General features: G+C 47.5%; 1 protein-coding gene across 4 annotated transcripts; it reads left to right on the plus strand.

Annotated features, from left to right (window-relative positions):
* The first annotated feature begins 1,436 nt into the window (after nucleotides 1–1,436).
* SPMAP2L (sperm microtubule associated protein 2 like) lies at nucleotides 1,437–25,367 on the plus strand. 4 transcript variants are annotated; one of them, XM_083481967.1, is made up of 10 exons: nucleotides 1,440–1,556; nucleotides 3,767–3,797; nucleotides 5,421–5,485; nucleotides 7,612–7,671; nucleotides 10,331–10,456; nucleotides 14,566–14,703; nucleotides 21,322–21,442; nucleotides 23,320–23,451; nucleotides 24,142–24,317; nucleotides 25,177–25,367. In XM_083481967.1, exons 3-10 carry the CDS (start codon nucleotides 5,439–5,441, stop codon nucleotides 25,289–25,291), a joined length of 915 nt encoding a protein of 304 aa, XP_083338093.1. In that variant the 5' UTR covers nucleotides 1,440–1,556; nucleotides 3,767–3,797; nucleotides 5,421–5,438; the 3' UTR covers nucleotides 25,292–25,367. The 4 variants fall into 4 exon arrangements, with proteins under 4 accessions (XP_083338096.1, XP_083338093.1, XP_083338095.1 ...); XM_083481968.1 differs by lacking the exon at nucleotides 1,440–1,556 and adding an exon at nucleotides 1,584–1,703; XM_083481970.1 differs by lacking the exon at nucleotides 10,331–10,456 and having other exon boundaries at nucleotides 1,437–1,556.
* The last annotated feature ends 227 nt before the right edge of the window (nucleotides 25,368–25,594 follow it).

The following is a 25,594-nucleotide window of genomic DNA, read 5'->3' on the forward strand; positions in this document are numbered from 1 at the left end:
CAGCTTCCGAGTCATGTGGCCAGCATGACTAAGCCGCTTCTGGTGAACCAGAGCAGCGCACGGAAACGCCATTTACCTTCCTGCCGGAACAGTACCTATTTATCTACTTGCACTTTGATGTGCTTTTGAACTGCTAGGTTGGCAGGAGCAGGGACCAAGCAACGGGAGCTCACCCCGTGGCAGGGATTCGAACCACCGACCTTCTGATCGGCAAGTCCTAGGCTCTGTGGTTTAACCCACAGCGCCACCCGCATCCCACTGCTGAAGGTAATGGGGCCCTTTATGTGTCCAGCTGTCCTTTGTCAACAACAAATTGTCGCTGTTTTTTGTATTGAATATATGCTATATGGTCATTTATGGACTGAATAGGTATCTAAAGCCATTTGTCCATGCAGAATGTAGGCACCCTATAGAAATGAGCAAACCAGTGATATTTTAGGGAGCAGGCTAGCAGGTGGGACCCATTACTTGCACCACAGGAGCCTACACAACACAAAACACTGTTGCTGTGTGTAGGTTTTATTTGTTTTTTATCTTATATTTTGGAAATGTACATCCAGTTTTTCCCCCTTTAAATTTTTTGGGGGCCTCCAAGAGAGTGGGGCCCTAAGCTATCGCTTGTTTAGCTTATAGTAAATCCGGGCACTGGTTACAGTACGTGTTTTAAGTTGAAGGCAAGTCCTGCTCACTTCAGTGAGGCTTCCTTGGGAGATTTTTAAGGAGAGGTTGGATGCCCATCTGTCATGGATGCTTTAGCTGAGATTCCTGCATTTCAGGGGGTTGGACTAGATGACCCTCAGGGTCCCTTTCCAACTCTTTTTCTGATTCTATGTGTAAGGTCATAACTTTTATATGCCTGTTGTCTTTGTCCATGGAGTTTTCTTGGCAGGGATACTGGAGTGGCTTGCCAGTATGGAAGTGAAGGCTGATCGCCGAAGAATTGATGCTTTTGAATTCTGGTGCTGGAGGAGACTCTTGAGAGTCCCATGGACTGCAAGAAGATCAAACCTCTCATTCTGAAGGAAATCAGCCCTGAGTGCTCACTGGAAGGACAGATCCTGAAGCTGAGGCTCCAATACTTTGGCCACCTCATGAGAAGAGAAGACTCCCTGGAAAAGACCCTGATGTTGGGAAAGATGGAGGGCACAAGGAGAAGGGGACAACAGAGGATGAGATGGTTGGACAGTGTTCTCAAAGCTACCAGCATGAGTTTGACCAAACTGCGGGAGGCAGTGGAAGACAGGAGTTCCTGGCGTGCTCTGGTCCAGGGGGTCAGGAAGAGGCGGAGACGACTAAACGACTAAACAACATTTGTAAGGTAATCAGAGAAGATAAAGCACTCGGAGCGCCCTCTGGCGGCTGGCTAAGCGCATGGCGGCCATTGCAGAAGGCCCGGAGGGAGCGAGGGCTAGAAGCGCGTGAGTCGCTGGTTACCCGGGCAACCGAAACAAACAGGGGCGCGCCGGCAGAGCGCGTGCGTGTCTTTTCTCTCTTTTTTTGCAGCGGGGAGATCTAGAAGAGGCGCCTTCAGTGCAGGATGGTGCAGGCAGAGGAAGGTGCGTGAAAAGAAGACTCTGCAGAGCCACAGTTCCTTCCGGGAGAAAATTCTGGCACCTGGAGGAGTTTGCCTCTGCGCATATGCAGAGTGCATAGCCTCTTTTAAGAGTGCAACGTTGTTGTTTGGGGGGAAAAAACGGCTTAAAGCGGGTGTGATTTCTGAGCATGTGCAGAGCGCACTCCTTTTCCGACGGGAAGCAGCTTTCTCAGCCAATCGCTCCTAGCAGGAGCAGAAAGTTCCCTTCTCTTTTTGGAAATATTTCCGTTTTATCGGAAGGAAAGAAGAAGAGTACAGCGGAAACCAAATGTGGGATTGAAAGAGACCACCCCTATTGAAAAGTGGTCTTCCCCGCAGAAAGCCATCTGCTGTCCAGCAAACCTGGCTTCTGTAAACCTGCAGTTTTAGGGGGAAAGTGGGGCAGCTTGGCGCTAGCAGCCTGGTGTTTGTAGAGGAGGGAATGAGATACCTTTCCCTTTCTTTCCACATCTGCCCAGGATGCTACTGAGAGAGAGCCAGGGTAGTGGCCAGATACAAAAGAAGACAATGTCCTTGTAATACTTGTGCAGAAGTAATAATAATAATAATAAGGTGCAAGTCAGGGACGGAGGTGGCACTGTGGGTTAAACCACAGAGCCTAGGACTTGCTGATCAGAAGGTCGGCGGTTCGAATCCCCGCGACGGGGTGAGCTCCCATTGCTCGGTCCCTGCTCCTGCCAACCTAGCAGTTCGAAAGCACAAAAAGTGCAAGTAGATAAATAGGTACCACTCCAGAGGGAAGGTAAACGGCGTTTCCGTGCGCTGCTCTGGTTCGCCAGAAGCGGCTTAGTCATGCTGGCCACATGACCCGGAAGCTGTACGCCAATAAAGCGAGATGAGCGCTGCAACCCCAGAGTCGGTCGCGACTGGACCTAATGGTCAGGGGTCCCTTTACCTTTACCTTTACCTTTAAGGTGCAAGTCACGCAATCCAAATCCTGTCCCATGAAAGTTGTCACTTCTCATTGTATAGAATTTCTAAAATAAAAACAGCAGCCTCATCCCAGTATACCTGAAGGAGCACCTCCATCACTTAGCTCAGACACTGAGGTGTACCTTCGATGGTCTTCTGGCAGTTCCCTCACTGTAAAATGTGAAGTTACAGGGAACCAGGCAGAGGGCCTTCTCGGTAGTGGCTCCCACCCTGTGGAACACCTTCCCTTCAGATGTCAAGGAGATGAAGAACTACATAACCTTTAAAAGACATCTGAGAGCAACCCTGTATTGTGAAGTTTTTAATGTGTGATGTTTTATTATATTTATTATGGGTTATTGGGTTGTTGTTTTCATTTTGATTATATATTTTGTGGGTTTGTGTTCTGGTTTTGTTCTGTGAGCCGCTCTGAGACGTCTGGGTATAGGGTGGTACAGTCATACCTCGGGTTACAGACGCTTCGGGTTGCGCAATTTCTGGTTATGCACCGCGCTGAACCCGGAAGTACTGGAATGGATTACTTCCGGGTTTTGGCACCTGCACATGTGCAGAAGCACCAAATTGTGACCCGTGCATGTGCAGCCGCAGCACTGTGGGTTGCGAACGTGCTTCCCACACGGATCATGTTTGCAACCCGAGCGTCCACTGTATATAAATTCAATAAATAATAAGTAATAATAATATATAATCTTTAAGTCGCCCAGAGTGGCTGGAGAAACCCAGCCAGATGACCTGGGTATAAGTAATAAAATAATAATAATAATAATAATAATAATAATAATAATAATAATAATAATAATATTTATTTATTTATTTATTTATATGCTCCCTATCTGACTGGGTTGCCCCAGCCACTCTGGGCAGCTCCCAACAGAATATTAAAAACACAATAAAACCTCAAACATTAAAAACCTCCTGATTTCAGCTGGTGTAGGTGTATCTGGGGCAGTGTGTGAATTCAAAAGGTAGAATTGCGTTCTGACAGTGTACCCTGGTTCTCATTTCGATACCCTGATATTCAAGGGAGATGCTGGGTTGCCAGCAGTCGCAACACGCAAAATGCCAAAACCATCGCTTTGCTGGAACAAAGTAACCTTTAATTAGGTGGAAAAACTCCTTGTTAGTTAAAAGTCAGTGCACAGGGAGCATTTGTTCTGCATGTAATTGCTGGTAATTTGAGGTTTGAGTGCGCAGGTTGCAGACATTAAAACCCACCTGCTCTTTCTGCTTCCTTTGCAGTTTCTCTCCCTGGTTTTCAATCAGGTGAAAGGTAAGAGAGAACTTCCAGGGCCTCTGTGGTTATCTGCTGCAAATTCTGTAACCATCGCTCGCTTTTTCCTTGACTGCAGCTTCTTAGACAAGCTTTCTGCTGAGTGTGATTTTAATTGTTGCTTGTGACATGCATTTTACAATACCTGGCCTGCAAGATATTTCAGCAACCCCAGAAAACAAAAATGAGAGGAGAGCAGAACTCACGCATTATAACGCCACCTGTAACTTCTACATATTAATGACGTTGGGCAAAGTATATGAATAATGATTTCACTTTTTTTCTTTCCCAACAAAATCTAACTCAATGCCTGTTATTAGGAATATATTGTTTTTGAAGTTGAGCCCTCCTGATCTACTGTTGCACCAGCCACAAAACTTGTGGCACCTTTTTAAAGCATTTATTTACATTTGTATCCCATCTCTCCTCCATAGAGCTGAAAGCAGATTATGTGGTTCTCTTTTCCCATTTTATTCTCAGCGCAATCTGAAGGGAAGAGTAGGCTGAGTAGACACAAAGTCAGTCAGCTCTCTTCGTGGCTGAGAGGGTCTTCCCAGTCCTATTATTCTGTGCTAATCTGTGTTTTTAAGAGACGCGGGTGGCGCTGTGGGTTAAACCACAGAGCCTAGGACTTGCCGATCAGAAGGTCGGCGGTTCGAATCCCCGCGACGGGGTGAGCTCCCGTTGCTCGGTCCCTGCTCCTGCCAACCTAGCAGTTCAAAAGCACGTCAAAGTGCAAGTAGATAAATAGGTACCGCTCCGGCGGGAAGGTAAATGGCGTTTCCGTGCGCTGCTCTGGTTCACCAGAAGCGGCTTAGTCATGCTGGGCACATGACCCGGAAGCTGTACGCTGGCTCCCTCGGCCAGTAAAGCGAGATGAGCGCCACAACCCCAGAGTCGTCCGCGGCTGGACCTAATGGTCAGGGGTCCCTTTACCCTTTACCTTTAATCTGTGTTTATCTCTCCTGTGGCAGCCGATTGTCCATGGAGGTGGGAGGAGGGACAAAGGCAGGTGATGATACTGGCTATGATACTAGATTTTCATTGGGGTGTAGTCCTGGGGAAGAATGCATATGACAAATAGCAAATAAACCCGGGAGGGCTTCCTGTATCAAGCAAGAAAAGGGTGTGTCTGAATTCTTCTGTCAAAGTAATTATTTGGCAGTATGTTTAGGTTTGGCTCTTTTCTAATGCACTAAAGTCACCCCTCCCCATTTACACTGTCCTGCATAAGAAAACAAGAACGTCTGCAGAGAAGTTCAGTGGTGCTCACTCCCGGTTTAGTAGGCATATTGCAGCTTTCCTTTCTCTATTATGTATGTCAGGCTGATAGCTCAGTGGGAACCATAGCTGTCAACTTTTCCCTTTTCTTGCGAGGAATCCTATTTGGAATAAGGGAATTTCCCTTAAAAAAGGGAAAAGTTGACAGCTATGGTCGGAACAGTTTGAGACTCTTAGTCTGAGGATTGTGGAGTCGAGCCCCACCTTGCAGGGTGCTGGGCCTCCTCGAACCCACAACCCTACAATTCTGTGATTCTATACTCCTTAGTAACATTCTAGGACCGCCTGTGCACCTCAGCCCAGTCACAAATACTCTTTTATACAGTATCTTTCAACTTCTAGGTGTTGGATTTTACAGCAATGATGGAAGCAAACCTGGAAGCAAATCTGGAAGGAATAGGAAAAAGGTATCTGTTTACGTACAGAGTTTTGGAGCTACCTTGGCCAGTTTCATGGTTCTAGATTATGCCAGCCTGTCATTACTAGCACGTCAACAATTTGTGCCGGGATCACCACACAGTTTCTGCCTGACTGGGCTAAGTACAGCCAAATATATGGCTAGAGGGCGGCCAGCAAAATAGGAGCCTGGTCACCTGCAAATCCTTTGGAGAAAGTTGACTGTAGGAAGGGTATTTTTTTAAAAAAATTGCCGGGATCTGTTGGAAATAGAACCACAAAACTCATCCATAGCTGGGCCTTAGTCTCTAGTTGGGGCTGCCTGTACTTTTGGCTTGTGTGCTTGTTGTTGTTGTTGTTTAGTCGTTTAGTCGTGTCCGCCTCTTCGTGACCCCATGGACCAGAGCACACCAGGTCCTCCTGTCTTCCACTGCCTCCCGCAGTTTGGTCAAGCTCATGCTGGTAGCTTCGAGAACACTGTCCAACCATCTCGTCCTCTGTCGTCCCCTTCTCCTTGTGCCCTCCATCTTTTCCAACATCAGGGTCTTTTCCAGGGAGTCTTCTCTTCTCATGAGGTGGCCAAAGTATTGGAGCCTCAGCTTCAGGATCTGTCCTTCCAGTGAGCACTCAGGGCTGATTTCCTTCAGAATGGATAGGTTTGATCTTCTTGCAGTCCATGGGACTCTCAAGAGTCTCCTCCAGCACCATAATTCAAAGCATCAATTCTTCGGTGATCAGCCTGCCCTGTGTGCTACAGATGTGCAATATCAGCCTCTGTGATTGATAGACGGTCTCAATTACAAGGAAATCCTAGATACTTGATCTCCCCACCTTGCCAGGTCAATAGCTACTCTCAGCAAGACTGTGGGATGGAGAATGCCCCACCCACACCAGGTCTGGCCCCTGACTGCGCTGTACTTAACTTCCCTGCCTTTTTAACAAACTGCTGAAAAGGGAGGGAACGCAGAGCTCTCTCATTCTCTCTTCCTCTCTTGGTATTTACTCTCCTGCCCCTGTCTGTCAAGAAAACATCATCATAAGCCCTGCTTGGTTGGGAGGCTGTTTGCTTATAAAAAGTGCCTTGGCTTGTCCTGGCTTGAAGAAAAGGCCTATCGCCTCAGGTGCAAAGGTGTCTCTCAATGAAGCCTTTGCCTAGGAGCAAGTTTTGTACATGACGGAATGCCTTTGGAGTTCAAATGTAATTAGCTAAGTCCATTATCGGGTGGTTTTGTTTGTTTTTTGCATCAAATCAACATAATAACCTGTCATCTTCTTGTCAGTTTTCTGTAAGCGTTCTCAAGGCAGAGCAGTAGGAACAGGGAAGTAGGAATACAGGAACCCCAAGACTCCAGCCTCCTGGAAATGCAAATAATAAAAATAAAACAGAATAAGCTCTTTGACTGGAATTCTAATAAGAACATTTTGCATAGACTGTCTGGTGTTCTGATCCCAAACATTTGCACTGGTATAATGTGCTTGCAGGTGATGCGGGTGGCGCTGTGGTCTAAACCACTGAGCCTCTTGGGCTTGCTGATCAGAAGGTCGGCGGTTTGAATCCCCGCGACGGGGTGAGCTCCCGTTGCTCGGTCCCAGCTGCTGCCAACCTAGCAATTCAAAAGCATGCCAAAAAGTGCAAGTAGATAAATAGGTACCTCTCTGGTGGGAAAGTAAATAGTGTTTCTGTGCGCTGCTCTGGTTTCGGTGTTGTGTTGCACCAGAAGCAGCTTAGTCATGCTGGCCACATGACCCAGAAAAACTGCAGACAAACGCCGGCTCCCTCGCCTGTAAAGTGAGATGAGCACCGCAACCCCAGAGTCGTCTGCGACTGGACTTAACTGTCAGGGGTCCTTTACCTTTTTAAAATATGCTTGCAGTCTTGCTTGCCTGGGTAGAGGTCTGTGTGTGTGGAAATGCCTGGTTTTTGCCTGGTTAGAATGTGGGCAATTGTACAAACGTAAGAGTCACATTGTTCGCCACACCAACTTTGGTTTCTGGCCACACTTGTCATGTGGCGCCCCAGAAAGAGAATGCGGAAAAGAAAGGTTTCTTAGCCCTGGAAGGGAACTTACACTTTATGCACGGTGGTTTTATCCACCTATGTGTTTCTTGTTTGTTTTGCAACTGTACAAGTTTTCAGTTCCAGGTTGGAAGAGCTTGCAAAACCAAAGGAGATCAAAGACGTGTGGAACTTTTTCCGGTAAGATTGTGTGGCTTCATAAAGGATGTGAATCACAATAAGAATTATTCGCATTTGGCACCTTAACGTGCTCATTGTCATAGGCCTCATCCGCATTATGCATTTAAAGTGGTTTCATACCACTTTTATTCCCTCAAAGAATTCTGGGAACTGTGGTTTGGCCTCATAGAGCTACAATTCTCAGAGTCCCCTGGGAAGAGGGATTGAGCATTAAGACACCAGGAGAATTGTGCTTCAAAGTGAGGGGAATGTGAGGAGAATATGGGTCTCCTAACTTCTCTCAGCACTCTTAAGAAACCAGTTCCCAGGATTCTTTGGGGGAAGCCATGACGGTTGAAAGTGGTATGATAGTGCTTAAAATATATAGTGCAGATGGAGCCATAGCTGTCACAATTATCTTATGACAGACTTGTACTAAAGACCCATATTATCAGCTCCATATTTTACATCATTAGAGGTTGAGAGCAAGGATAGGCTTGTGGAGTAGAGGTCCCGAATATTTTTCTTTCTGTATATTCTGGATGGGTAATGAATTTTGGAGAAAATTAGATTGGAGGAGGTGATCTTGCTTATTGGGTAGAATATTATTATTATTACGTGATCTAGAGATAATTTGGGGGGAGGCAATTGAAGGAGAATCAAACTGATTTGAATCTGTTGAGAATTGAATTGGGGGGGTAAATGAATTGATTAGGTGATTTGGAGTAGGGTGCAAATTAATTGAATAATTTATATGGGCTGATTTGAAAGGCAAATTAGCCTGCCTCCTTTGACATTTAAAACCTAAATCTGCATTTACACTTATTTATTTATTACATCGATATCCTGCCTTTCTCCTTCATGGAACTGAAAGTGCAAGGATGTTGCCCCAGAGACCTTCAAACTGTGCCCTTCAAATTTTTAACAGTTATATAGCCTGGTGTATTCTGGGTAGCTTGAAAACCATCAGAAGATGGATCACGGGTTATTTGGAAAGATATTTAGTGGTCCTTTTGACTATATTTGAAAGTGCTGGTCACCATGGTTTCAGAATTTTGGCATTTTGCTTTGGAGTGACTCTACCCTTATTGGTGCATTTCAAGCGCACTTCGGTTGGATTGCTCCAAAGTAAGTACAGTCGTGTAGGGACGCGGGTGGCGCTGTGGGTTAAACCACAGAGCCTAGGACTTGCCGATCAGAAGATTGGCGGTTCGAATCCCCACGACGAGGTGAGCTCCCGTTGCTTGGTCCCTGCTCCTGCCAACCTAGCAGTTCGAAAGCACATCAAAGTGCAAGTAGATAAATAGGTACCACTCCAGCGGGAAGGTAAACAGCGTTTCCATGTGCTGCTCTGGTTTGCCAGAAGCGGCTTAGTCATGCTGGCCACATGACCAGAAGCTGTATGCCGGCTCCCTTGGCCAGTAAAGCGAGATGAGCGCCGCAACCCCAGAGTTGGTCACGACTGGACCTAATGGTCAGGAGTCCCTTTACCTTTAAGTACAGTGGTACCTCAGGTTACAGACGCTTCCGGTTACAGACTCCGCTAACCCAGAAATAGTACCTCGGGTTAAGAACTTTGCCCCAGGACGAGAACAGAAATTGTGCGGCGGCGGCAGCGGGAGGCCCCATAACTAAAGTGCTACCTCAGGTTAAGAACAGTTTCGGGTTAAGACCTCCAGAACGAATTAAGTTCTTAACCCGAGGTACCACTGTACACTGAGAACATAAGAACAGCCCTGATAGGCCCAGTCAAAGCACCTTGTTCTCACGTTGGCCAACCAGATGCCTATGAGAAACCCACGACTTGGACCCGAGCACAACAGTACCCTGCCCGGTTGTGATTCTCAGGAACTGGTGACCTCCCAAGGAATATAGGGTTTAGGATCGGGATACTTGAGAAGCCGTGTCCCAATGCCATGTCTTCTCTGAGACAGTGCCCAGGCTTAGAATTTCCTGTTTGTCTGACTCCGTCATTGTTGACATTTTTGCACCTTCTGGCTGTGAGCAGAAGGCATTGAGACCTGAATTCTATTTCTGCCTTTTCCCTTGAAAGAATTTTTGGCTTTACTTAAAAAAAAAAAGTGATTTTTTTTTTAATAGTACAGTGGTACCTCAGGTTACATACGCTTCAGGTGACATATGCTTCAGGTTACACACTCCGTTAACCCAGAAATAGTGCTTCAGGTTAAGAACTTTGCTTCAGGATGAGAACAGAAATTGTGCTCTGGCGGCGCGGCGGCAGCGGGAGGCCCCCATTAGCTAAAGTGGTGCTTCAGGTTAAGAACAGTTTCAGGTTAAGAACGGACCTCTGGAACGAATTAAGTACTTAACCCGAGGTACCACTGTATTGCTTTTATTTCCTGCTCTTAGCTGTCTCAAAGATCTTGTAAGGTGGACAGAAAGTGTGGGATATATGTATAAATTAATGGTAGCCAGCCAAATCAGTGAACCACAGCCATCAAATGAGTGGCCTCCCGTTGTAAAATCACCGTTAATCAGTTTGCTCCCAGAAAGTCACAGATCTTTATAGATGATTTCGGGTGAGAACAACTATAACCGCATATGTGTGTGTGAGTGATTTGCGTAATATAAGAATGGATGCTTAACACGATAACCTATGGTTGTGTGCCGGAGTTTCTAACCGTGGTTTGAGTGGCACTTTTGTTTTTATTCGTAACAGTAAGTTAGTCTGGGGAAACCAAGATACGATATGGCCCCTTTCCTCACGTGCTCTGATGTGTCGGCCAACTTCGAGAGTCTTAGGCCTGGCAAAACCCAAGAAACTAGATGCAAATCTCCCACGCAGGTTTGTCATTCTTACTTTCCCTCATTTAAAAGCATACAGGAGCTGAGTGGGTTCAGGCCAAAATCAAGGGTTGTCTTTCTGATTCCCTGCGGAGCTTTGGATTTGTGCTTCCTGAACAGCAGCTTCCCATGCTGTTCATGGCAAGCCTCTTTTGAAACCAAGCGGAAAGGTTTGGGAGGAATAATATATCATAAACATAAACATAATAATTTATTATTTATACCCCGCCCACCTGGCTGGGTTTCCTCAGCCACTCTGGGCGGCTCCCAACCGAATATTAAAAACACAACACAGAATTAAACATTAAAAGCTTCCCTAAACAGGGCTGCCTTCAGATGTCTTTTGAAAGTAAGATAGTTGCTTATTGCCTTGACATCTGGTGGGAGGGCGTCCCACAGGGCGGGTGCCACTACCGAGAAGGCCCTCTGCCTGGTCCCCTGTAACCTCACTTCTCACAGTGAGGGAATCACCAGAAGGCCCTCGGAGCTGGCCCTCAGCGGAAGGGTGGGTGAATTGTTGTTGTTGTTGTTGTTGTTGTTGTTGTTGTTGTTGTTGTTATAATTTAGCTTGTATATGGCATATTAGACTGCTCAGCAAAGAAGCAAAGCTATACGTTTAAGGCAGATGTGGGGAAACGTGGGACCACAGCTGAACTACAAGTCCCATCTGCCCCAGCAAATATAGTCAATGGCCAGGGATGATGGGAATTGTAGTTCAGCACCGTCTGGAACACCAAAGGTTCCCCACACACGATTTAATGGCTTCCATTTGGGACTGTGCATACTTTGAAATGCGTCTGTGATGGTGCGAGACAAGGAGGCTGCTGTATCTCCTCCTGCTTAATCCCTGCGCTGAGGCCTTCTCTCCTCTCCAGCACTTGCTGTGACAAGCAGGACTCTAGGTGTGCCGCATGGCAGATGGTGTGGGAGACAGACAATACGCTGTGGGTGTCAGTACGCCTTTGAGCCGATGCCAACAACTGGGCTCAATAGCTGGATCTGCCCCGACTGGGCTAGGCGACTGGAGCACTTCCAGAGACCTTCCAATCCTGGAAATCAGGTCTAAGTTCCCTGGACCCACAACTGTCCATTGTGAGCCCCCAGACTCAGCAGAGTATGAACAGCACGGAAGAAAGCTGTGAAGTGTTAAGTTGTGGGTGAACATATCAGACGACACAGCGATTCTTCAAGCAGCTCTTGTTTATTCACAGGCCAGGACAGAACAGAACTGAAGGGTTCAGTCAGCCTGCTTATATAGAGCTCCAGTACAACATAACTGTAACAACTTTCTAAAACTATCCAATCACTGAACCTCACTTTCGATCCCTTATTTGCATAACTATCTACAGTACCCCCCTGCTGGCCCAGGGTGAGAACTTCAGTACATAACATGAAGCATAACTTCTTTTATTTCTAATAGCTACTGTAAACTAAAAACTAAAGAGCTACTGGCTTGCATGAGTGTTACAGCTCTCACTCAGCCATCTAATCTCTACATAGATAACACTCAGACTCCCCACAAAGCCAGGCAGGAGAGGAAGAAGTGAAGAGCGGTTTCCGCCCCCTCCTTTCTGAAAACATCCGGAGATTCTTGCAATGAGAGGGGGTGAAAATATCAACAGTGGGGAGATGGGTAGCAGAAAGCCACAGCAGCTGGCAACCCACACCACATCGCTGGTAATAAGTGGTCTGCTGTTTTTGGTGTTGCTTCTGAGCTTGGATACGGTGCTCCAAGACGGTACCTGCTGTGGCGAAGGAAGCCGCTTGGGCACCTGGGGCGAACTGCCCATAGGGGTGAGGCGAGGGTGGGGCGCACTGTGGGGCCTCCAGAGTCTGCCTGCCTCCTCCCACTCAGCCACCCTACAGCTGTGGGGGGAGGCAGCGGGCGGACTGTTTGGGCAGCGCGGAGCCTGCATGCGCCCAAGCCACCGCCTCTCTCCCAGGAAAGATGCGTGGCTCAAGCACGCTGCAGGCCATGTGGTGAGTGTCGCCCAACATTTTGTCACCCCCCTCAGTGGTGACACCCAGGGTGGCCCGCACCCACCGCAACCCCCTTCCTCCACCCCTGCGTACCTGTATCAGAGAAGTGAGGTTACAGGGAACCAGACAGAGGGCCTTCTCGGTAGTGGCACCAGCCCTGTGGAACGCCCTCCCTTCAGATGTGAAGGAAGTAAGCAGCTATCTTATCTTTAAAAGACATCTTAGGGAAGTTTTTAATATTTAATGCTGTATTGTTTTTAACACTCGATTGGAAGCCGCCCAGAGTGGCTGGGGAAACTCAGCCAGATGGGCGGAGTATAAATAATTTATTATTATTATTACCGTCTTCATGACAATGTCTTCTTGCCAGTGCCTTAGAATTCCCAGGATTCTTTGGGGGAAGTCCTAACAGTGATGGAACCCTCCCAATATATATTTTGTAATGAAGACATGCCCAAAATTGGCCATTGCTTTCCCCAAGTGTTGGCCTCCTATTAATATCACCTTACGGCGCTGCAAAGGTGTCTCTCTAGGTGAAGTGAAGAAAGTCTGGCATGAATAATTATTCACGGCGTAAGTAATAATAAGGGCATTCAATATTAATTTTGGTTCTCCGTCAACAACTGGCAGGCAGAAGGGAGAGATCGTGAAAAGGGTGTCGCCATTATTCTCAGTTGCCAAGAGATCTGACTCACCAAGCAAGCAGCTGTTTGTGCTGGAATTGCAGGATGTTTTAATTTGAATTCCAGGCCCAACATTGGGGCACTTTTGACTGCCAGTTCCTCAGGCACAGTGGAACAATTCATGGAATGATTTAAGCACAGTCTATATAGTGCTGTGGGTTAAACCACAGAGCCTAGGACTTGCCGATCAGAAGGTTGGCGGTTCGAATCCCCGCAACGGGGTGAGCTCCCGTTGCTCGGTCCCTGCTCCTGCCAACCTAGCAGTTTGAAAGCACGTCAAAATGCAAATAGATAAATAGATACCGCTCCAACGGGAAGGTAAACGGCGTTTCCATGTGCTGCTCTGGTTCGCCAGGAGCGGCTTAGTCCTGCTGGCCACATGACCCGGAAGCTGTACGCTGGCTACCTCGGCTAGTAAAGCGAGATGAGCGCTGCAACCCCAGAGTCGTCCGCGACTGGACCTAACGGTCAGGGGTCCCTTTACCTTTATATAGTGCATATTCCATGCCTTTGACTTGCCCCCTAGATTCCTGTTTGGGGCAAGAAATATCAGCTACAAGTGAATGTGTGCATATAGTGTTGTCATATCAATGACAATGTGTGTGTGTGTTGCCTTTCAGAGGGATACAGAAGTAGTGCGGAATACGCTGATGGCACAGAATTCAGCTTCCTAATAATCTCACACCCCCCCCCCCAAGAAAATTTCTAGCCAAGATGGCTATATGATTTTTCAATGCGTAGGACAGTGATGGGGAACCTGTTCCACTCCGAAGGTTGCAAAGTAAGGGTTTTGGGGAGTTTGCAGGCAGGCACAGACCATGCAATACCTGTTTGGATGAAATGACAAATAATGGGTTGCTGCAAACCAGAACTGGAGTTAGGAAATCACTGCAATGAGAGGAGGAAGGAGAATGAGGGAACACAGAAGTCCAAGGTCCCTTGTGGCTTCTTAATACAGTGCCAGCCAGTTTGGCACTATATTTGAGCAGAGGTCCCTAGAAAAGCAGCCTTTAATAAATTGCCACAATTCCCTTATAAGAGGTTGTGTGTCTTTAATACATCTGTATTAAACTTGGATATTCTTTTAAATCAATACACTTTTTTTTTAAAAAAGTGGAATTTTGTTTGTTTGTTAAAATAACCATTTAAACTCCCCCCCCCCAATTATTTTTTTAAAAAATCTACAATGATGGAATGGAGAAGGCTAGCCTAGAACCCTTCTCTTTCTGGATGGTGCAGTTGTTCATACTAATCATATGAAGAAGCCCTGGGCTCCTTTAGGGGGAGAGGGGAAGCGGGATATAAATATAATAAAGAAATAAAACAAAGAAACCACGACGTAGAACCAGGATGAATAAAATAAGGTGGAACTCACACTTTTGACTTGCTGTTTGAATTAATGCCAAGCTCTGCTTCACCTCCACTGACGCCTTGCGGTTTTTCCAAGGTCCATCCATTTGTATAGTTGCGGCCGTTCGTCTGAGATCTGGCACCGCCCTCCTGGATTATATTCTATAACCCCGAGCCAACGGATATTACACCTGGCAGAACCTAGAAGATGCGCAGAAATCTACCTGAAACAAAGGTGAGAGACTCGTGCTGCCAGCTGTGTTGATTGCTGGGCTGCCTTGTAGAGGATCAGCTTTCCAAGGAAGGGGGAACGGTTTTCTTAAAGTGTGTGCTGAGATTCGAAAACAAAGCCAATTTGCACTAGCCACCACAGAAATGTGGGGGTTGCCTTCAGGATGGTGTGGTCCCACAACACACCTGCAGAGTGTTTAGGAGGGAACCGTGTTGGAGAGGCCATTGATCTGGTTGCTCCTCACACGAATTGCAGACTTCTTCCCAGGCAGGCAGTGTTTACATGGAACTATATAAATGTCCCATTTACACCACAGTAGTAGCTGCCATGACGTCTGTGGAAGGTTGATCTGTGCCTGGAGAGCTAGTCTTCCTAGCTGTTCTGACTTGCTGTCAGTTCCCAGGCATCAGAAGCCCATATGCACAGCCTTCGTAGCACCTCAAGAGCTGCAGCTCTCAAAGAAAACATCATGTGTCTGAAAATGGGTAGAGGAAGGGCTATATTTTCACTGATCCCGACTCACAGTATGTTGACGTTAGCTGCTCATCTCTCCCTGCTGCACTTCAAACTGCAGTCGTTCAGTGTTGTTCAGAGAAAGGGCAAGGATGCAGCGGCGGAACAAGCCAATCGGGCACCTGGGGCCAGCTGCCTGTGGGGTGGGGTGAGCCGGGGCTGGACGCTTCGCGGGGTCTCTGAGGAGTCTGCCTACCTCCTCCCACTTGGCCGCCCTACAGCTAAGGGGGAGGCGGTGGGCGGACTGTTTGGGGCAGCGCAGAGCTTGCGGGTGCCCAAGCCACCGCGTCAATCCCAGGAGAAGTTTTAAAAATGTTTTATTATGTTTTTATATATGTTGGAAGTTGCCCAGAGTGCTTGGGGCAACCCAGTCAGATAGGCAGGGTATAAAATAATAAAATTATTATTATGGAATGGGGTGTCCCTATTTTCACCGGAGAAAAGTTGGAGGGTATGCAGTCTTCTCCCATTTTTCAACTGCACTTTCCCACAATTGCAAGTAAAAGTTGAGGGAGAAGTAGACGCGTAGAAAGAGGTGATGTCATGGAGAAAAACTGAAAGGGGAAAAGGATCCGAGCAGATGGAAATATGAAAATCTATAAATGGAAACCTGCAGTTCCCTCTTCAGCACACGCGCGCGCGCGCGCGCGCGCACACACACACACACACACACACACACACACAACTATGGCCTGAATCCTGAACTGGCCCAAATCCCTTTCAGAATCTCTATGCCATCTTTACAATAGCAAGAAGCAACTGATATTTTGGAGGGGTGCACTTTTCATTTGAAACTAGTAAAATGCCCATGATTAAGATAGGAGGGGTGGTCTCATGAAAGAATGACATTTATATTGGAGAGACACCTCAGGAAGTTGACACCAGTCAAGCTGCCAAACTTAATTTCATTTTCTATCGCACATGCGCACAAGGAGAACATTAGTTGTGATCTGCATTTCTAGCTGCAGGAACAGCAGCTGGTTATCATCACCCACTAACTGTTTGTATCATGTGATACAGAAGCCTAATTATGTTCACTTCTTCACTTGATAAGCAACTCAATAACATCTGGACCCTATCCATTTTGTCGGCTTGCTTTTTGGCCAGAATCACAGGCTGCCATAATTTTTTGCCATCATTTCTCTGTACAAACGCTTCAGTCGTTCATCATATACACAATAGTTCTCCCTCCTCACGTGTTTGGACCTTTTTTCGCTGATCTGCTGCCAGTTGAACGAGACGGTTGTCTACTTCCCTGTTCCCACCAGCTATAAAACTTGAGGGTGAGGCATGAAAAAGAAATCAGCTTAGCAGAAGCAGTGGGGAAATTGGAAAGACCAGAGAAGAGGCCTAGGGATGGGAAGAGAACTGCTGCTAAACTCTCTTCATACACAGAGATCTCGGCCTCTTGGTCTTCGTCTTTGAAAGAAAGAAGGCAACGCTTTGGTGAGGGGGTAACCCGTCCCTGGACTGTATGAATTGCAGGGTGCTCACATGACTGAATGGGTGATAATGGAGAGAGAAATCCCTGCATGTAGAAAACAAACATGTCAGGGTTGCTACATCCCTTCTCTTTAGCATCTGGTTTTCTGTGTGTAAGGAATTTTGTATGGAGGAGCATTCAAGTTGCAAGGGCCCCAAATATCATACCCTCCAATGTTTCTCCAATAAAAATAGGAAGGTCCTAAAGAAGGAGGAGGAGGTTATGGTGGTGGTAAAGGATCCTTGGGTGGTTAAGTCCAGTCAAAGTCAACTATGGGGTGCGGTGCTCATCTCACTTCAGGCCAAGGGAGCTGGCATTTGTCCACAAACAGCTTTCTGGGTCATATGGCCAGTATGACTAAACCACTTCTGGCGCAACGGGACACTATGACGGAAGCCAGAGTGCACGCAAATGCCATTTATCTTCCTGCTGGAGTGGTACCTATTTAACTACTTGCTTTGGTGTGCTTTTGAACTGCTAGGTTGGCAGGAGCTGGGACCGAACAATGGGAGCTCACACCGTCATGTGGATTCAAACCACCAACCTTCCGATCGACAAGCCCAAGAGGCTCAGTGGTTTAGGATACAGTACCACCCATTGTTGTTGTTATATTTATACCCCACACATCTGACTAGGCATCTTCTAACATATATAAAAACATAATAAAACATAAAACTTCCCTATACGGAGCTGCCTTCAGATGACTTCTAAAGGTTGTATAGTTACTCCTTGGCTCGGGAGTCACATAACTCCATACCCTCCAACACTTCTCTGATGAAAATAGGGCCATCCTAAGGGAAAGAAGCTACAAACATGAGCCTGACCAAACTGCGGGAGGCAGTAGAAGACAGGAGTGCCTGGCGTGCTCTGGTCCATGGGGTCACGAAGAGTCGGACACGACTAAACAACTAAACAACAACAACAAAGGGAAAGAAGGACATTCTGGGATCAAATCAGAAACTGGGATGGCTTCTGTAAATCCAAGTCTGTTCCTAGAAAATAGGGGTACCTGGATGGTCCAAAATAGCAGCATTAAGTGATGGCAACCAGAAGGCAACACTGCTCTGTCAAGCTTGAACGGTGGGGCAGAAAAAGCCGCAGAGGCAGATGAAGCAACGGTAAATCAAAAACATTTTCAGAAACTTTAACATGCGGTTGAGACTTGTATGATTTTTCTTGCCTGTGTGTCCTTCCAGTCACCCCATGGCAGGGGTGGGGAACATTTTCCAGCCCAAAAGCCACCCTCCCTTCTGGGCAGCCTTCCAGGGCCAACGTGCTGAAGGCAAGAGAGGGTGGAGTGCTGAATGCGAGTCTTAGCTCTGCACCCGGGGCAGCTACCTTCATGCTCCCACAAGGCGCTCTCTATCCTCCTTCAGCCAGGCATGCACAAAGCATGGGCAGAGTTAATGGGCACATTCCAGTCAGGCAAAAACGCCCAAGGAGGGCGCATGGCTGGGACAGTGAAGGCGTGTGACTCTGGCCACAAGTGACACCTGAGCATGAAGTTATCCTGCCCTGTGGGGTAGGGGGCAATGTTGTGTAGTGGTGAGTTTATATTGTGGTTGGCAGTCGTAGAATCATAGAATTGGAAGGGACCCCAGAGGCCTGGGCAGGCTGGGTCGTCCTCTTATATACCTGCTGGGATTTACAAGGCATCTGACCCTCACCTGAATCTCATAGCTCGCCTGTAGCTGCCTCTGATTAGTTATCATTTAACTCTTTGTTGTTGTTTAGTCGTTTAGTCGTGTCCGCCTCTTCGTGACCCCATGGACCAGAGCACGCCAGGCACTCCTGTCTTCCACTGCCTCCCGCAGTTTGGTCAAACTCATGCTGGTAGCTTCAAGAACACTGTCCAACCACCTCGTCCTCTGTCATCCCCTTCTCCTTGTGCCCTCCATCTTTCCCAACATCAGGGTCTTTTCCAGGGACTCTTCTCTTCTCATGAGGTGGCCAAAGTATTGGAGCCTCAGCTTCACGATCTGTCCTTCCAGTGAGCACTCAGGGCTCATTTCCTTAAGAATGGAGAGGTTTGATCTTCTTGCAGTCCATGGGACTCTCAAGAGTCTCCTCCAGCACCATAAATCAAAAGCATCAATTCTTCGGCGATCAGCCTTCTTTATGGTCCAGGGGGTAATAATTAGCATCACATGTCATGTGCATGGAAGTTGAGAATTCCATTCCACCTTAAGGAACAGGCATGTGGAATTGCTGCATGTCACATGTCTGTTTACATTCCAGCACAGGTTGCTGGGAACTTCTGTTTGTGTATAGCTTTTGCTGTTCTCTCCGAGACAACATGAGAGAGAGAGAGAGACGACATGTTTTTTTGTTCTGATTTATGTTTAATAAATCTGCCGCTGTAGCATGACTTACGTCTCATGCCTACTTCTGTGTGCGCAGTACACTCTGCTAATTGCATGCCCTGGCTTTTGAAGTTCGGGTCGCTGATTTGCATCGGAGCATAGGCCAATGGAAGGAGACGTCTGAGCTGGGCTTGCCAGCTGGCCTCCCTGCCCCTCTGCATGTCGACACCCCCTGCAATACAGGAATCTTAACTAAAGCATCCAGGACATCTAACCTCCGAGGAAGGAGAGCCCTCCACCCTCCAAGAGAGACCGTTCCACCATTTAACAGCTATTACAGTTCTTCCTGATGTTCAGAATCTCCTTTCTTGTAACTTGAAGCCATTGGTTCAGGTCTTGGCTTCCAGAGCAGGAGGAAAAAAGTTTGCTCCATCCTCCATGTGGCAGCCCTTTAGATATTTGAAGATGGCTGTCATATCTCCTCTCAGTCTCCTCTTTACCAGGCTTAACACACCCAGCTCCCTCAGCCGTTCCTCATAAGGCTTTGTTTCCAGACCCTTGATCATCTTGGTTGCCCTCCTCTGCACATGTTCCAGCTTGTCAATGTCCTTCTTTAATTGTGGTGTCTAGTACTGGACACAGTATTCCAGTGTGGCCTGACCAAGGCAGAATAGAGTAGGACTATTACTCCTCTTGATCAGGGTACAATACTTCTGTTGATGCACCCTAGAATATCATCCGTCTGTTATATCTGTCTGTTATTATTATTGTTATAACTGTCTCAGGAGATAATGGAGTGTGCCTCCGAGAGTGAAATCAAAGCACTGCATTAGCACCTCCCTGGGTTGCAAGCCTGGGCAGTGGGTATGGAGGTTCTGGGCTGCCCAGATATTAAGACCCACCTCTCAGCTTCACTGATGTGATCCAGAGGAAAGCAGAGCAATACATTTGGCACCAGCTTGGCTGTAGGAGTTGATGGAAAGCGGCGTACAAGGCGTCATCCAACCATCTTAGGGACTCTGCTCTAGATTTGTGAAGGGTTTCCTCCTTAGCCTTTTCTTCTCCTGAAGATATCCTGCAAGGCAGCAGAGGTTTAGGATCAGAGTTTTATTTTTCCTAGATGGGCTACCTTCCCAGGTTGACGAGCCCCACCTGCCCCACCCTTCCCTCTACACATGCAGAAACCTTACTCTATGGTCTCGTCTGCTCCATCCACCGGAGCCTGTCTTCGCATGCAGGAGAAGCCCTTAACTCACCCAGGGTGTGAGACCCATCAGCTTTCCTCACCTGGTTTAGCCAGCCAGTAAAAGTCGTTCCTGGGGTGTGGCCTAAGAGACTGCGATCTACTCACAGAATAAAAAACTGGTAGTGATGTACCCCTTTTGGGGAGATCATGGAGGGCAGGGCGAGGGGGCGGGGCCCGATTCTGATTTACCACCACTGAGGAAAGGGAACCAGCGATTGACTGTGGTCTACCAAAACCTCGCAGGGATATACCAGTAGATTGCGATCGACCTGTTGGACATCCCTGTCATAAAGGATCACACACTTGAAGTACCAACACCCCAATACACCCCTGATTTTATATTAGGTGTAAAGGTAAAGGGACCCCCCAACTCTGGGGTTGCGGCGCTCATCTCGCTTTATTGGCCGAGGGAGCCGGCGTACAGCTTCCGGGTCATGTGGCCAGCATGACTAAGCCGCTTCTGGTGAACCAGAGCAGCGCATGGAAACGCCGCTTACCTTCCCGCCAGAGTGGTACCTATTTATCTACTTGCACTTTGATGTGCTTTTGAACTGCTAGGTTGGCAGGAGCAGGGACCGAGCAACGGGAGCTCACTCCGTCGCGGGGATTCGAACCACCGACTTTTTGATCGGCAAGTCCCAGGCTCAGTGGTTTAATCCTATGTTAGGTGTAGCCAGTGCTATTATTATTATTATTATTATTATTATTATTATTATTATTATTATTATTATTATATTAGGTGTAGCCAGTGCTATTTTTCTAGAAAAATAGGTTCTGGAACTCACCATGAATACCTACCTTGTTCTCTTATAATGCCCATGGCGCCCACTTGAGAGGTGTCGGAACTGAGTTCCGGCGAGTTCCTGCTAGAAAAAGCCCTGGGTGTCGCATATAAAAGAGCATTTTCAATACACACATCACTATAGACATTATATAAATATTACGCTTGCCACTCGCATCTATGAGTTGTGTCAGGTAGCTATAGAACTCGCATCTAGCTACACACTGGTGGGGGGTGGGTTGTGGGGGCAGTGAGGAGTAGTTGCTAATGGCCCCCTGTTTGTGTTTGCTTGCAGGCCCCGCAGTTCCCCGCAGTGGCCTGTCAGTAGCGCAGCACTTTGCTGGGAAGCTTCCCCAAGGATTTTGAACCTCTCACATCCGCGAAGCCTGCCCTCATCCTTCTCCTTTCCAAAAGAGGTACCGTATTTTTCGCTCTATAACATGCACCCAACCATAACACGCACGTAGTTTTTAGAGGAGGAAAATCCGTAGGCATGCCACCCGTAGGCATTTCCTCCATAACACGCACAGACATTTCCCCTTACTTTCTAGGAGGAAAAAAAGTGAGTGTTATGGTGCAAAAAATACGGTAATCAATGATGATGCTGAACCAGAGAACACCATCAACAATGACAATTTCAACAAGCATTTCCATACACAGGCTCTGCCTGTCCTGTGAAGTCTTCTGTGCTTCTCTCCGCACTACAAAGGAGGCCCCAGGGTTCTGCCACTGCTTTGGGGGAAAGTTGCCCACAGCTTGCCCTCCTTGCTGCAGCTGAACTGTTTTCAAAGAGCTGAGCCCAGCAAATGGGCTTGGTGTTTTTGGTTGCTCCCATTCCTCTGAGTTTGTAAGACCAGCTTAATCCAAACAGTCAGGAGCACTGACTTGGGCCCCAGTTTATGGGTGCCCAATGGCGCCACGACATAACGTGTCATTGTGATGTTGTGATGTCACGTTATGTCTGTGGCACCACTGCAGCGCTTCGTTTAAAGGGGTGTAAAGTTTAAAGGGGGATTTTTGTGTGCCTGTTTCCTTTCCTCACTCCGATTGATAGCATAATTAAAAGGGAGCCAGTGTGGTGTAGTGGTTAAGAGCGATAGACTTGTAATCTGGTGAACTGGGTTCGCTTCCCCTCTCCTCCACATGCAGCTGCTGGGTGACCTTGGGCCAGTCACACTTCTCTGAAGTCTCTCAGCCTCACTCACCTCACAGAGTGTTTGTTGTGGGGGAGGAAGGGAAAGGAGAGTGTTAGCCACTTTGAGACTCCTTAAAGGGAGTGAAATAATGTGTTTGAGGTTGTTACGGAAAAATCTAGGTGCGAGGCTGCTCAGTCACCCAGCTCGTCAGGCAGAGCCCGCGGGTCCCTGCGGAATAAAGGAAGGATTCCAGCCAACCGGAGCAAATAGCTGTAGACCAAAGTTTATTGCGCAATAGGTTCAAAGAGCAAATTTGAACCCCGAGGATGAGGTGACAAAGACTTTTAAAACTCTCCCACCATATACCAGAATACAGTTTGTACAGCATCATTGCTACATCACTGACATGTCACAAAAGGGGAGGGGTTAACCTTGGCAAACATGTCCAGACAAGTCCTTGGTACAAGATTAGCAAAAGGAGACATGGCAGGGCAAGACTCAGGTATAAGATTAGCATAGACAAATATGTCTTAAGTACCCACCATCCAAAACTACAATAGAAGTTCCTTTGCATGTCTTTAGCCTGAGGCGAGTCAGGTGATGAGATTTGGCTTCCCTTGGCTAACAATGAGCCCAGCAATTGTCACCCCTGGGAACTTCCCGGAGTCCTTTTTCAAGGGGAATATCCGCCCTCCCTTCCCCACAGGTGGGCGGGGTTTGCGGCACCAAGCGAGGCTCACCTGGGCAGGTGCCACCCACCTGCTTGAGCTGGCCTTTGACCCACCCTTGGCCAGGGAGGACAATGGACGGCCGGCCCGGGGTGGGCCTAAGGCCAAAAGAAAAGAGGCTGACCCCTGAGTTCAAGCCTCTTTTGCTGTTCTTCATTCTGTCTTTTCTTTCAAGGGGAAAATAGCTTTGGAATGGAGGAAACTGGGAAAGGAGATGATTTCATATTATTTTTAAAGCTAGGTAACTTCCCTGAGCTGTCAAGTTGAAAGGATACATTTAGGCATAATATTTGTAATATTTAATTTAAAGATGTGCCGCCGCCCCCCCCGGTAATTTCTGTAACAGAGGTGTTTTGTCTTTGCTCTTGTTTGTAACATCTGTTTTAAAATTAAAAGACTCCTGTTTTCTGCTTTGTTTGCTCTGTGTAGCCTGAAACGCGTGTTAGCAGGTCTGCAATGCATGCTTCGGCATCCGCAAGAATCCTAAGCATTTCCCGACCGGTACAGAAGAGAGAAACCCTGTGCTATGATAGCAGATACAAAGAGGCTCCGATCCGACACGTAATTCTGTTACTTTGGTTCTTTGGGATTTGAACTTCAGCCCCTGCCTTGTTTTTCAGGATTGCTTTTGGGAGAAGGGGGGGCGGGGAGGAGTAAAGGCACCCCAAATCTTTGATGAAGCACCTGTATATTCTCCTAGTTTTGTTAGGAATATACAGTGCTACTTTGGTTCTCAAACTTAGTCTGTTCCGGAAGTCCGGTCCAAAAACAAAGCTTTCCAAAACCAAGGCATGCTTTCGCATAGAAAGTAATGCAAAACGGATTAATCCGTTCCAGACTTTTAAAAACAACCCCTAGAACAGAAATTAAACATGAATTTTATTGTCCAACGAGACGATTGATCCATAAAATGAAAGCAATAAACAATGTACTGCAGTCACACAATCAATCAATCAATCGGCAGCTGAACTGGGTTCCACCAAGTCACAAAAACAAAACAAAAAGAGCCGCAAAAACAAAAACGCAAAATAAATAGCAAAAACAGACAGATCTCGGCGTAACACTCAAAACGGAAGTGTAACTCTCAAAACGGAGCATGTTCAGCTTCCAAAAAAAGTTTGCAAACCGAAACACTTACTTCCAGGTTTGCAGTGTTTGGGTTCCAAGTTGTTTGAGTACCAAGGGACCACTGTACTGAATATAATCAGTTGTGTGCTGTTCAGCAACAAACGCTCCTCCTTTGTTCCACAGGTGACCCGGGCTGCCTTGAATGCGGTGGCAAGTCCGAGGTTAATGGAGCTTGCGAGAGCGAAAGCGCTGGCTCCGGGGAGTGCCCCTGACCGTCCCCCTGAGTGGCCTGTCTCAGCAGCGGCAAAACATGCTGTGGCTTCGCCTAGACTTGGTGAACTTGCACAGCCTGTCGCAAGGTGGGACTTCCTGGGATGACTCGATGAATATGTTTTGCTTGCGCTCAGGGTCTGGTTGATTCTCAGATTTGAGGCGGGGGGGGGCAGGAAAGAAGGGATCTGTTACCATCTTCTTCTGAGGTGCATGCAGAAACTCCAGCAGGTGCAGAATGCCGCAGCGAGACTCCTTACGGGGTCCCCGCCGCGGGATCACATTTACCCAGTGCTTTTCCAGCTGCACTGGCTCCTGATGGAGTCCAGGACCAGGTTTAAGGTGCTGGTTTTAACCTTTAAAGCCCTATACGGCCTAGGACCCTGGTACCTACAGGACCGCCTCTCCTGGTATGCCCCACAGAGGACCTTACGGTCTGCAAATAACAACACCCTGAAGATCCCAGGCCCCAAGGAAATTAGACTGGCCTTGACCAGAGCCAGGGCCTTTTCGGCTCTGTCCCTACCCCCACCTCCCACAAAAGCCAGGGATAGCCACTAAGGCAGAAGCTAAAACAGCTAGAGGGAGCCCTGCTCCTGCCAACCTAGCAGTTCGAAAGCACATCAAAGTGCAAGTAGATAAATAGGTACCACTCCGGCGGGAAGGTAAACGGTGTTTCCGTGCGCTGCTCTGGTTTGCCAGAAGCGGCTTAGTCATGCTGGCCACATGACCCGGAAGCTGTACGCCGGCTCCCTTGGCCAATAAAGCGAGATGAGCGCCTCAACCCCAGAGTCGGTCACGACTGGACCTAATGGTCAGGGGTCCCTTTACCTTTACCTATCCCCGCCCAGCAGGTATAACTTCAGGGTGGGATTGTTCTGTTACTACTTCAGATCCATTTAGTATCGCAGATCACTGTTTAGACTGACAACTACCTTCCCCCCGCAGGGCTGCGACCCAAATTGTCCAGTTTAACCCAGAAGCCTTTGTGGTGAAGGAGACTGCTAAAAAGGCCTACTGCTCAGAAAGGGTCAAGGAACTAGCGAAGCCAACCCAGCGCTGAGCTAATTCATCAAATGTACCTACCTCTTTCTACCTCCCAGGACCTAATTTTAAATAAATTAGGAGAATAACTGTGATTGCCTTCCTCTCTTTCTTTCCGCCACTATTTTGGGCGCACCGGCAATACCCTCCAGCATTTCTCCAATGAAAATAGCAATGTCCTATTCCAAACCTTCCAACATTTCTCCGGTGAAAAGAGGGATGTCCTAAGGAAAAGCGGTACATTTCGGGAGCAAATCAGAAACTGAAACCGCTTCTGTAAATCCTGGACTGTCCCTGGAAAATAGGGACACTTCAAGGGTCT

Source organism: Podarcis liolepis, assembly GCF_965112155.1.
Source record: "Podarcis liolepis genome assembly, chromosome: 17".
NCBI lineage: Eukaryota > Metazoa > Chordata > Lepidosauria > Squamata > Lacertidae > Podarcis > Podarcis liolepis.

Excerpts from the sequence above, each read along its gene's own strand:
- SPMAP2L (XM_083481967.1), top strand. The coding sequence starts at position 5,439 with ATGATGGAAGCAAACCTGGAAGCAAATCTGGAAGGAATAGGAAAAAG. Across the intron at positions 5,486-7,611 it reads CTGGAAGGAATAGGAAAAAG|TTCCAGGTTGGAAGAGCTTG; the intron begins GTATCTGTTTAC and ends ACAAGTTTTCAG. Across the intron at positions 14,704-21,321 it reads GAAATCTACCTGAAACAAAG|GCCCCGCAGTTCCCCGCAGT; the intron begins GTGAGAGACTCG and ends GTTTGCTTGCAG.